This window comes from Nannobrachium achirus (genome assembly GCF_963921795.1).
Source record: "Nannobrachium achirus genome assembly, chromosome: 15".
Classification (NCBI taxonomy): Eukaryota; Metazoa; Chordata; class Actinopteri; order Myctophiformes; family Myctophidae; genus Nannobrachium; species Nannobrachium achirus.
The window spans coordinates 55,293,950-55,307,923 of record NC_137822.1 but is presented as its reverse complement, the minus strand read 5'-3'; the positions used below and the strand labels follow the sequence as shown (position 1 = coordinate 55,307,923).

The following is a 13,974-nucleotide window of genomic DNA, read 5'->3' as shown; positions in this document are numbered from 1 at the left end:
TCTCACAATGGTGGTGGGAACCCTTTCCTTGCAGCTAATGTCTATACAAACCTCTACTTGAAATTATTCTTTTTGGCATGATCCAGTTCAGGGTTTTTATTATCACATTACATAAAACCGTGGTTCTCAAAATGGATTTCAGGGATTCTCTAGGTTCCTTTATGAGGGTCTAAATTGACTCATACAAGTCTGTAAGAGGAGACCTTGAAATGTAAAAGTAAGAGACCTTGTTGTGGCAGACCAAAACATTGATATTTATTACCATATATCATAGATAGCAGAAACCTTGTATCTCTTTATTACAACGTTGTTGTTTTTTTCTCACTACTTTTGCAAGATTGTGAAAGTGGTGAAGTGTCTGTGGATTTGATAAATATTGAAAAGTATTAACAAGAACTTGTGACTAAACAATAACAATAATATTGGATCCACTGGAACACAACACACGTTCTTTGTTCCATGTCCTACGAGTATAAACTAGACTCAAATGTTGGGGACTGACTAGTGGAGAAGAGATCCAGTTGAACTAAAAGAAAGAAATTCCATTTTGATTTCGTGTTTGGTTGTGGCTAAAATATGAGTAAAACTAAATGACATTTTATCCAAAAGACTATGACTAAAACTAAATCAAAATGTTCTGTCAAAATCTGCAAAAGTACAACTTGAAAATATATCTTTTTGTTTTTTAATCCAGGGTCCAACAGCTGCTCGGAGCACAACGGGGGTTGTCAACATCTGTGCCTGGCCCACCCCGGAGGTCGCACCTGCAGATGCGACCGCGACTTCCGCCCCGTGGGCGACACCACGTGCGTGCCCCTCCCGCCGTGCACGTCGGTCAGCAGGTCGTGTTGGGACGGCAGCAAGTGTCTCCTCTCCTCCAAGTTCTGTGACGGACACGTGGACTGTGCCGACATGTCCGACGAAGTGGACTGTGAGTCTCCCGTTTTTTTCATTCAAAACACTATTTATCCCATTCAGAACGGGTACACATTATTGTGTATTATTATTTCATGCTTTAACTATTAAAAAATAGCAGATCTACAAGCTCACAGCCGCGCTGAGAGCTTGTAGATCTGCTATTTTTGAAAAATCGTGAAAATTAGAATTTTGACACGATTCTATAAGTGTCTTTTGAATCCTTCTAAGATTTTTTGAAAAACCTATGTTTCTATGTCAGCAATCTGGCCAGCCATCGTCAAAGAAAAGGTCCTTTTCACCTAACTGGAGCTCAGTTAGTCTGTTCTTGAGAGACTACTATGTCAGTGGTTCTCAAGCCTTTTCATGTGAAGGACCCCCAAAATGATATTTATTTGGCCACGGACCGTCGGACCCCCATCTCAAAATATTTAGTTCCAGGGACCCCCCAGAAGCAAACTTTGAGTTACAAACGTTCGCTCTGAAAATACATATATTCAAAGATTTGCACACATTTTCACGACTTTTTTCAAAAATAGCAGATCTACAAGCTCGCAGAGCGGCACTCGGTGCCGCGCTGTGAGCTTGTATATCTGCTATTTTTCACTGGTTAAAGCAGTCAATAATTCTAGGCTAAAATTCTCGATGGGACTTTGAGGTTGCCCTTGTTTGCAGCGCCGAGATGCATCGCAAAACAAATGCGATATAAATGTCACGTCCATAATAAAACATGATAAACGTCCCCCTTAGTATGATGCAACACAAGATGCTGTGTTGCAGACATTTGTGGGTATGTCTGCAATCAAAGTGTTAAAGCTCATATAAGCTTGTAGATCTGCTATTTTTTGATAAGTAAAGCAGGGGTCTTCAATGTTTTCAGGCCAAGGACCCCTTAGTTGAGAGAGAGATGAACAGGGACCCCCACAAGCTTTTCATAAATTCCTTATTCTTTCTTTGTTTGACAGCACAATTATCAGTGTATTTTGGATTCTTGGTCTTGGTCTGCTCTGTTTCCCCTCTACACCAAACGTCTTTGCCAAAAATAGCCGATCTACAAGCCTTGTATGATGAAGCAGGGCTTTACTTTGCGAATAAACGTACACATTTGAAACTTAGAGATACAAGGTTTCTTCCCGACAGTGACGATATTTACACCCCCATGTATTATGTTGGTGTGCCCATGGATTCTTGGGACATGAAAAGTGTGCCCATGCAGAAAAAAAGGTTGAGAACCACTGCCCTAAACCAAGGAAGATCAAAGAAGGAATGGACACCGACGTCATTTTAGGCTCCATGGCCATCCGCCATGACACTTTTGGGTGGCGGAAGTGGCACCGGAGGTTCGGTGAATAACATTAGCGGTGCCACTTCCGCCACCCAAAAGTGTCATGGCGCATGGACCGTGGTGTGCCAACTTCCGGGTGGGTGTCTTCTCCTTCTTTGAGCCTTCTTGCCTTAAATCTCCTCCAGGTCCAAACAAGATCTCGATGGCGTCGGACAAACCCAGCGCTCCCGGTCCCGACCTGAAGAAGAAGACGTTGTCGCCGTCCTCTCCCGCTGACGTGCGGACCGACTCCGAACCCCTGCTCGTGCGCGACTCCTCGTCGTGCGGCCTGCAGATTTGCAGCGGCCACGGCAGCTGCGTCCCGGAGGGCAAAGAGACCCTATGCCACTGCGACGACGGCTACGAAGGAGCGAACTGTGACCGGCTGACCAGCACTAGTAGCCACGCCCCGGTGGTCCTGGGAATGATGGTCCTCGTCGCCGGCTTGGCCGCCATCGTTGTCCTTTACAAGAAAAGGTACGAGGGGGAATTCGCCTTAACCCTTAAGTGCTGTTCGGGTCATTTTGACCCGTTTTACATTTTCATTTGAAAAAAAAAGGTAGAAGTTTACATTTTTTCCACCTGAAACTCACTGGCCTTAAAGATTCTTCTGAGATGAACATGTAAAAAAAATATTTTTGCACCACCCATGCTACACCCCCTCATAATTTTGAACCTTTAGTGCTGTTCGGGTCATTTTGACCCGGAAGCACAGATGCACAGAAATACACAGTATTATGCCAAAACACGGACACACAGACACCCCCACTTCTAACACTCCCCTTCCGAAGCCCCCATTCCGAGCCCAGTATTAAATAAAGTAGTTTTTTTTACATGAATTTCAGCTAAATCAGTAAAAACGCCTAGCTCTTTCAGTGTTTAATGTGATATAGCAAAGCAGAAATGCAAACATTTACCATATATATCATATGAATTGTTTGGTATTGAGTCAAAGTCAATGTATCATGATGATTTGTTAAGTTAAAATTTATATTAGTGTTGTTTTTTTTAAACCAAATATCCCCCGGGTCAAAATGACCCGAACAGAACGAAGGTGTAGTGAATCTGAACAGAACTTAAGGGTTAACACGTTCCCTGTGTAGGCGAGACGGGCGGTAGATGGATTCCTGTTAAGTTTGTTCCATTTGAACTTTTTCCCATCTCCAGGCATGGGATCAATTCTCTTTACATTCAAGCTATTCAGAATGTGGGTTTAAGGGAATGTTCTCTGTAATCTGTCAAATTAATGTTAATGTATTATGTAGAATAGATAGATGCCTTTATTGTCCCACGAGGGAAAATCTGTAATAACGATCACAACCAAACGTTTTATTCTTTTTGTTTTTTTGTGTGTTTTTTTTGCAGTGAAATAAGGTAGTCGATGGACCTCTTTGGTCATATTTTTGGTTGATGAAATCAACTGTACTATATACTTATCATGGGTGTAATTTGAGGTCCCAGTGGATGGTAGTTGTCACCTTCCTGTATTGACATTTAACCTTAATTTAGCATTTCACAATGACCCTGTATGCATATTTTCTCCAACTCAAAAAACGAAGGATTTTAAGGCCTAGACCAGACGGAGCTGGATATTTCATATATCCTGTTTTTTCAGATATCCACATAGAAAAATATCTAGGTCCACACGACAAAGATATCTAGGTCTAAAATAATCCGAGTCCCCAGACCTCCACTGGGGGACAAGCACACACACAGTAGAGTCTTCAGAGATATCCGTGTTCCATGCCTACACGGATCCAGTGAATCGGATATGTTTCAATGTCTTCACTTATTATTTATCCGGTTTCAAAAATATCCAGATTCGTGGCCGAAATGTCCAGCTTTGTGTTTTCTTGTCTGAACCATACATTCAGTAACACTTCCAATGTGGCGTATTTTGGGAATTAGAGTTAATGTTTATTCTTCAAAAAAGGAAGTGTGTGTGTGTGTGTGTGTGTGTGTGTGTGTGTGTGTGTGTGTGTGTGTGTGTGTGTGTGTGTGTGTGTGTGTGTCATGACTCATGACCGAGCAAGTGCTCATTTGAGGGGACACAACCGTCTATAAACACGAGATATCTCTCTAAAGTGAACGTGGCCAGCGTGCTCTGTCTTCTGGTCTGTGGAATGTAAAATAAGAGCACTGTTTACCTACAATGTGCTGTCGTCACTGTTGCTACACTTAAAAAATATAAAATAACAAGTGTGAACCCATAGACATATTCAATCGTAGCTATGTAGGCATTTGGATAACATTTTAGGTATGACATTGTTTATCACACAGCCCCAGAAAGTAAAGAAATAAGACTGTTGAATTGAACAGTAATTCAAAATGTACCTATCATTTTATAATGGACAATTGACTTTTCGGGCAAGTGGGCATGACCTTTGGGCAAGTAGAATGTGACCTGTACTTACCCGACGGGCAAGTGCCCCTGAGACCTTAGTGTCAACCCCTGCTGGTGCCTCACAGGGTTCCCATGGTCATGAAATTCCTGGAAATATTTTGAAATTAGAAATTTCTTTTCCAGTACTGGAAAAGTTTTGGAATTGATCAAGGGTCCCTGAAAGGTCCTGTCTTTGGTTATTGATTTTGTTAATCAATAACCTGAAATAAATAATCTGAAATGACAAATTAAACATGGGCCAAATAGTCAAATATTAAGAGGCAGAAATTGTGAAAATAGCAGATCTATTGCGAGGCGTTGTGAGCATGTAGATCGGCTATTTTCACAATAAAACAGTGTTATACAAAATTCCTCTACTCTTAGTGCTCGTCAGGGTGGGGGGGGTTCCCAGTTAAAATGTGATTATTTCAGGGGTCACGGCCTGAAAAGTTTGAGAACCACTGGCATACACTGCCTGTCTTTGGGCATTGCACATAGCAGTAAGCTACTCGTTATTGAGCTGAATTATTGTTATATAGTCCTGGAAATCGGGTTAAATATTCTAGAAAAGTTTTGGAAATTAATTGCGACCGTCAGGTCGCAGTTACTGTCAAAACCTCCACCAGCTGTGAGTCAGTCCGTCAGTCTGTCTGTCACACGTCACATGTCACACTTTTGCCCTGCTCCTATCTCCGCAACCGTTGCCCCGATCCATGCCAAATTTTGCACACATACTCCTTGCCTGCCAAATCACGACTTCCATCAATTCACACATCACGCAAATCGGTACACAGTATGTCTACACTCATGTCATCAACATGGATCTGTCTCATATAGCGCCACCATCAGGCCGATTTTTTCAAACACATTTTTGGACCCTGCTCCTACACATTTTGCCTTAAAATCACGCAAATCGCTACACAGTCTACACTCATGTCATCAACATGGATCTGTCCCATATAACGCCACCTTCAGGCCGATTTTTTTCAAACACATTTTTGGACACTGCTCCTACACATTTTGCCCTAAAATCACGCGAATCGGTACACAGTGTGTCTACACTCATCTGATCAATATGGATCTGTCCCATATAGCGCCACCAACTGGCCGATTTCTACAAACACATTTTTGGACACTGCTCCTACACATTTTGCCCTAAAATCACGCTGCGACCTGACGGTCGCTTATCTCCCTATTAGGGAGTCTTACTGGTTGGTAAAGATGTGTGGTAACCCTGTCTTCAGTAATGTTACCATGTTGTGCTCTCTGTAGGAGGTCTCTGAACAGAAGCACGTCCAGTGAGAAGGAAACCTTGATGACTGACATGGGTCCAGCGTTGCCCGGCAACCTCTACGACCATGAGATGGAGGTACTGTACGGCTAATGCAATTAATAAAACACTAGATCATCATAGAACAAAAGAAAAAGTAGAAAACAGAGATTAAGGAGCGCATCTGTTTGGCCCAAGGTGCTCTTTGGTAGCCAGGTGACACAATTGATGCAAAAGAAAAGTTAGACCAAGGCACTCTGGGGGGGGGAAAATTAAAAAGCCTGTATCTTAGGGGTAATATAGAAAGAAAATGTTAAAAATGTTAAAAGATGCACATAATATTTTCTTGCACACCAAATTCTGGGCCCTGGGTACAAGGATTCACTGTGGGTCCCCCATGAATGTTAGCTATTGAAAAATGGCAGATATACAAGCTCACAGGGAGTACTGCGCTGCGAGCTTGTAGATTTGCTATTTTTGAAAAATTGTGAAAATGTGTGCAAGAAACCCAAGATAATATGTATTTGGCCACGGACCCCCATCTCAAAATATTTAGTTCCAGGGACCCCCCCAGAAGCAAAATTTGAGTTACAAATGTTCGCTTCAAAAATACATATATTCAAAGATTTGCACACATTTTCACGACTTCAAAGAAATGGCAGATCTACAAGCTCGCAGCCGTGCTGTGAGCTTGTAGATCTGCTATTTTTCAATAGCTAAAGTTACTAAGGCCCCTCCACATTGGGCCATAGTAACTCAGTCCCACTCCTCCCCCCCCCCCCCCCTGTGACGCCTGTGTGTGTGTGTGTGTGTGTGTGTGTGTGTGTGTGTGTGTGTGTGTGTGTGTGTGTGTGTGTGTGTGTGTGTGTGTGTGTGTGTGTGTGTGTGTGTGTGTGTGTGTGTGTGTAGTATATGTATACTAAATGCAGTATGTGGCAGATTTATAATAAATATTTTCTTCTCTTCCAGGATCTGGACAGTCCAGTAGATGCATTTAATGTTCGGGCAGCAGAGTTCAGAGAGGCTCCACTATTTGACTCTGTACATCCCACGTAGATGAAATTCAATCCAATCTGACACTGTCTTTTCAGCCATAAATTAATTTTCCAATACGACGCTGTCTTGGCAGCCATGAAATTCATTGTCTAATATGACGCTGCCTTGGCAGTCATGAAATGCACCGTCCTGGCAGTAGCTATGATAAAACTTATAACATACACTAGAATCCTAAGAGCGAATTCAACTCCATATACAAATGTGTACACCTAAACAGGATTTTACCTTGTGGTGCTGTACCCTCTATTGTCTCCAGGGGTCAGTGTAATCTACTAAAGCCATGCTGTTTTCTATCTAATTTATTTCATCATTTGCATCTTGCTGGTCATGAATTTTAACATGGTGATGTCAAACCGTTGTTTGAAATAAATGCTATTGGAGGAACCACAGACTGGACTCTGCCCCTTCTATTACCATTTATCATTTATCAGTTTGCCATTACATACAATAACTGTCATTTAATGCAAAGACCTCAGCTAATGACAATTTAATGCTAAGCCCCCCCCCCCCCCCCCCCCCCCGTAGTAACTGAGGACCCAGGGAATGTCTGCCAGTGATGGTGTACAACTGTACGTCATACTTCATTTACCGACTTCTATAGTGTGTTTAGGGACCCCCAGGGGCCTATACTTGGTCCCCTCGTTTTTTTCCCCTCTGCACCAAATCTCTTCAATGAAGGTAGTCTACAAGCGTGAGCTTGTATATGAGCCGTTTTCACAGAATGTTCGCATATTATGACTATTAGTATAAGAATGCTAGGGTTCATGTGGTTAATAATACATTATGCATTGTGATGAACAGGGTGATGTTGAGAACAACCCTTCTAGTATTAATCTTGGATTTTGGGTGGACCTCAGACAAACGGATCAATGCATTTTAATACAATTTCCGGGTTAGTGAAACGATGCAGTACTGTATTCAGGGGTGATTACGCATTATTGTGTGCTTTAACTATTGAAAAATAGCAGATACACAAGCTCACAGCTTGTGTATCTATTTTTTTGTATACACTCCTATATCTGGCTTTGTCTGTTTGTATGTATGTATTGTATGTCCCACGTACTGGCTCATCGGCCAAGCTTCGCGGGACCCTTAACCCATTTAGGCCTAGTCATTATTGAATGCTTTAACCTGTGAAAAATAGCAGATATACAAGCTCACAGCGCGGCACCAAGTGCCGCACTGCGAGCTTGTAGATCTGCTATTTTTGGAAAAAGTCGTGAAAATGTGTGCAAATCTTTGAATATATGTATTTTCAAAGCGAACGTTTGTAACTCAGATTTTGCTTCTGGGGGGTCCCTGGAACTAGATATTTTGAGATGGGGGGTCTGTGGCCAAATACATATCATTTTGGGGGTCCTTCACATGAAAAGGTTTGAGCACCACTGACATAGTAGTCTCTCAAGAACAGACTATAACTGAGCTATAGTTAAGTGAAAAGGACCTTTTCGTTGACGATGTCTAACCAGATTGCTGTCATTGAAACTTAGGTTTTTCAAAAAATCTTAGAAGGATTCAAAAGACACTTATAGAATCGGGTAAAAATTCTAATTTTCACGATTTTTCAAAAAATAGCAGATCTACAAGCTCGCAGCGCGGCACTCGGTGCCGCGCTGTGAGCTTGTATATCTGCTATTTTTCAATAGTTAAAGCATAAAATAATGAAACACAAAATGTGTACCCGTTCTAAATGGGTTAATGAAATTAGAAAGGTGCAACTCTGAGGAATCCACTGGGAAATGAATACTGTCTTACCATGTATATTCAATGTTTTTATGTCAAGTAAAGCATGACCAATCCTGTCTGATTGGATAATGTCCAATCAGAAAATGGACAGAAATGGACTTTTGGTGTTTTGGGGTTGTAGAAAAGCTAAATTAAAACAGTTTTACTTTAGGTGACATAAAGGTTACAGAAAACGTTTAAATGAAACCGGGTTTATTTAGGTGACATAAAAGTTCTCTGTAAACTTTAGACCTAGAACAATAGTCTGGTTGCCTACAGCAAACACACTAACTAAGGTTTTAAGAGCAAAAAAGGGAGGTCGCGCCATGCATGTCTTGGCCATCTGGCCAAAGGATTTGGTTCCCCTGGCATCACAGGGATCTCTATATCTAAAACATCACAGTGATTATATATTGGCATTCACAGATATGGGCTTAATATTGATGACATCAGGGATCTCTATATATGGGCATAAAAGGGATTTGGTTTCCCATGGCATCACAGGGATCTCCATATATGGCAATAAAAGGGATTTGGTTCCCATGACATCAGTGATGACAGAGCGTGATGTCAGAGCGTGAGGCAATCAACCAAAAAGACAGGCGTTGCTGTCCGGACAAGGACAAGCTGTGGCGGTTCTCATAGTAAACTGTGACCTACGGGGTCGCAATTGAGTACTTTACACCTCTGGTGGCTGGTGTTCTCAACATGCTGACACACACACACACACACACACACACACACACACAGCATCAGATACATAGTTTGGTTACATAGATAAAGACTTCCTGGGGTGGTAGCAGGATGTGCTTACACCATCCTTACTGTCAGGTGGAAACCTGCTATGTCCAAAACTGGTGCTTTTTTAAAAACAAATTAGTTGGGTAATAATAATAATAATAGTGACAATAGCCTATCTTGTAGATCGGCTATTTTCACTAGTTTTGTGCAACTCTTATGTGATGAAGTAGGGCATTTTTTTAAGAAAACAAACAAGCATAGAAAGTAGAAATGTGGAGATATGAGGTTTATGCCTGACAACGATGACATTTGGTACGTGCAGATAGTTACGATAAGAATATGTCTTTAAATCAGTGTTGTTGTTGTTCTCAAACATTTTCATGTCAAGGATGTGCCAGGGACATACCAGATTTGTGTTGTTAAAATGTCCCACATTTTTCAAATGTTTTCTCAAGATTTTCATGTTGTGAGTTTTTAGATCAGCTATTTTCTAATAGCAGATGTGGGTTAAACTGGTTCAACTGATTTTTATGCCATATTAAGTCATTTTAGGGCCCGCCCCCCTCCGCGCGTGTGTGTGTGTGTGTGTGTGTGTGTGTGTGTGTGTGTGTGTGTGTGTGTGTGTGTGTGTGTGTGTGTGTGTGTGTGTGTGTGTGTGTGTGTGTGTGTTTGTTCATGGGACCTTGTCGCTTCCTTTGGGCTTGTTTTCGTAGACCTCGTCGCTTGTTTATCTCGCAAAACCTGCCAACTGGAGGCAACCTGCAGAAAGTAAAGACGGAGAAAAGGAAAGAGAAGAACGAGAGGGAGCAGAACACTTTGTACGTTTATTTTAAACATATTTCTTGTTTGTAAACTGATATATTAATCTAATTAAATAATTGCTATACTAATAACATTTGTCTGGTCAATAACATTTGACCTTTAAAAGGCTGAATTTATGACGCAAAACTGAAACTCTGTTAACATTGATAATCAGGGGTCATTGCCATGTTGGCTATTTTTTTGCCACGGCCATACAAAATGAGTAGACAATAATGTTACCAGAAACACATGAAGAGATGGCCCTGAATAACCATAATAGGTCTGTAACTAACTAGTGTACAATGTACATGTGGAACCAAAATTTGGTTTAATGGAAGCTACGGGTCCATTTGTACACTCTCAGTGACAGTTATGGTGGCAAATAAAACATTTGAGACCACTTATACCAGTGGACCCATAATGTGTAATAGTGTCTTTAATTGGACATGTAATTGGGTCTTATGATCACAATAAGAGCATCATAATGGTGTGTGTACAGAAAATCTAAAATTGCCACACACACATTTTATCTGTGTACAGACATAGCCTGTTGATGACCCCTGTTGAGTCCCATGGTTTAAGACGGATGGATATTATTCTGGTCCCAACTTCTGAGTCAGGGAGGTTTAGTCAGTCAGGGAGTTCAGTTGGAGACCGAAAGACATTTCTCTCACCAGTGAAAATAGCCGCTCCACAAACATGTTACATCACAATCTTTTAGTTCTTATGTATGTATGTGACATTTTGTCATTATGTCATTTAGTTCTTATTACAACACTAACACTAATGCCACGAATCGTCTTTCTCCCTCAGAACAGAAGATCTCGTCATCTCTCTGAAGCCACCATGAGCACTCTGTCCAGCTTTCTCACTCCCTCCAACTCCTCCACCCGTCTGTCCGTCCCTCCGCCCTCGACCGTGCCATCCATCTTCTCTACTCCATCCACCATGTCATCCGTGCCTCCACCTTTCATGTCATCCACCCTCGCTCCATCCTCCACCATGTCTACCATCTTCTCTCCACCTATGATGTCATCCATCCCCTTTCCATCCTCCTCCATGTCAACCATCCTCTCCAATCTCTCCAACGTGCCGACCATCCTCTCGCCGCTCTCCTCCACTCTCCTGCCCTCACTGAACACCCTCACCCCCGACTCCAACCAGACGGAGTGTATGTTCGACGACGACGACGAGGATCTGAGCAGGCCCCTGGCGGTCCTCTACTCCCTGCTGTTCCTCTTGGGCCTGGCGGGGAACGTCCCGGCCCTGTGGGTGTTCCTCTTCCTCCGGCGCCGATGGGACTCTCTGCACGTGCTCCTCACGAACTCCGCCGTGGCCGACCTGCTGCTGCTGGCCTGCCTGCCGTTCCGGGTGTACTACTACGCCAACGGGAACAAATGGGAGCTGGGCGCCGTGGCGTGCAAACTGGCGACCTCCATGTTCTACATGAACATGTACGTCAACATATTTCTGCTGGGCCTCATCAGCCTGGACCGCTATGCCTGGCTGAGGCGCCGCGCCGGTGGAGCGCGGCAGCACTCACTGAGGAGTCCGTGCGGCGTGCCGTGGGCCTGGGTGGTCTGCGGCCTGCTGTGGGCGCAGGCGCTGGGCCTGATGGCGTACACAGTGCGCAAAAGAGAAGAGTTCCCAACAGAAGAGGCCAATAAGTGCTTCCATCACAGGCTTTGGGTTGGTGGCAGTGGCAGGAGCATAGCATACGTCAACATATATCTGGAGGTGATGTTCTGGGTGGTTTTCGTCGCGCAGGTGGTCTCCTATGGGAAGATCGCCACCAGCCGCCACGGGTCCACGGCCAGGAAGTCCTTCCTCGTCCTCTTGCTGTTCACCATGTGCTTTGTGCCGTACCACGCCTTCCGCCCTTTCTACATCCACCACCAGCTCCTCGAACGACCAACCTGCGAGGACCAGCGCTTGATGCACAGGACCCATCAGGTGATGGTGTTGTTCTCCGCCTTCAACAGCTGCCTGGATCCCGTCATGTACTTCCTGCTGTCCGGCCTGATGCGCAAAGCGGCTGCGCGTGTGCTATGCATGCATTCGTACAGTTTGCGGGATGGAGAAGGACTTTAAGGCCCCATTTAGACTGCAGTCAATCCAGCATAAATCTGATTTATTTCTCAAATCAAATGTTTTTGCCCGACTGTTCACACTGCATTTCCAAGACCAGATCGGACCTGTGTGTTCAGACTGATGTTAACAACTTCAACCCAAAGCCACTATGCGTCGACACATCTGCTTTGGTGACGTCATGACCTTTCTTTCTTTATGTGTCCTTTAAATTCCAAATTTTCCTCTGACATTGCAAATAGGACCTTGTGAACCCATTTTCAGTCAAGCCATGATATGTCTTCATATATTGCCTTGCTTGCTCGTTCCTGTACATTTCTCATGTTGGCATACGGCATCCCTTTAAAGTGCTAGTCCAGTGTCCACTGAATGCTGTTGGGCATTTCTTCTGTAGTGTAAAGCTTATGCTGAACTATTGTTTTATTTTCATTACACCCCATTTACGCGCTCGCAAATTAAAATGCAATTCTCGTGCTCTGTAATGATGTCAATGACGCTTGGGTCACACTGCAAATGACGTTTTGGAGCGTTTTGGACAGTTTGTGACTTGGCTCCTTAGATCAGGTTACTGCGTCCAGAGAACTTCAGACTGAGACGCATCTTTAGAAATCAAATTTGAATCAGATCTGAAACCACCTCTGCATGTGGCTCATGTCACATTTGTAATAATCGGATTCCATTCTGGATGTGGTATAGCTCTCTCTGCATGTGTAATTCGGTCCTCCTGCGCGGCAGTAGTGAGTTGGCACCTTGATGGCGACGACAAATAGTGAAAAATTAGAAGAAATGGAGTCTCCATTCTGTAGAATATTTTTAATTTTGCCCTTTCAACTGTCCACTGATACCTTTGGTTTGGTGAGGGGCGAAACAGTTTTTGTTATTTTCAGTCCAGATGACGGGTCTTTCTGAATTTGCCAAGGATTTGGGAGGTAGAGGAACATAGCGTTAGGGAGAACTCCACTAACGCTATGGACCAGAGCTAGATGTGGCACAGATCTGATTCAGGCTGGATTTGATTGCACACAGGATCCACTATCACACCAATCTGTATTAGAGAGTCGGGTTGGTGCAGATCTGGATTGTCTGAGGCTGTCTGTCTGCTGTTGGGCTGTTGGTACTGCATTTGTGAACTCTGGCTCATATTCTGATATTCCCGGGTGATATTCCTGGTCCCTAATATCTGGCCGCAGACATAGCCTTTTGTGGGATTAGGATGTTGTGAGTTAACTAAGTTAACTAAGATAACTAAGTAGGCCTACGGTAAATAGTAATAAAGAAATCGATGGCTTATTGTGTCTAAAAATATATAATAAACAACTTGTACACATGGCATGCCCCCTCTAAAATTGCAAAAAAAAAAAAAAAAAAGGCTAGTCAAGTGATGCATGACCAATCCTGTCTGATTGGACATTATATTGTCCAATCAGAAAAGGGACAGAAAAGTGCCATTGAACTCAATTGACATTTTGGGTTTTGGGGTTACAGAAAAGCTAAATGAAAACAGTTTAGGCGACTTAAAAGTTACAATAAAATGGTTAAATGAAAACTGTTTTACTGACACCACAAGCATGTTGGCTTATGGTTGACACAGACAAAATTCTAATTTTGCCACGGCCATTTAATAAGTAGACGATAATATTACCATCAACACATAAAGAGATGGCCCTGAAT

General features: G+C 43.0%; 1 protein-coding gene across 1 annotated transcript; it reads left to right on the top strand.

Annotated features, from left to right (window-relative positions):
- Window positions 1-11,274: 11,274 nt before the first annotated feature.
- LOC308299970 (putative G-protein coupled receptor 34) lies at window positions 11,275-12,306 on the top strand (the record flags this gene model as incomplete). Its single annotated transcript, XM_080743738.1, has 1 exon — window positions 11,275-12,306. The coding sequence occupies one exon, from the start codon at window positions 11,275-11,277 to the stop codon at window positions 12,304-12,306; it is 1,032 nt and encodes a 343-aa protein (XP_080599864.1).
- Window positions 12,307-13,974: the final 1,668 nt, after the last annotated feature.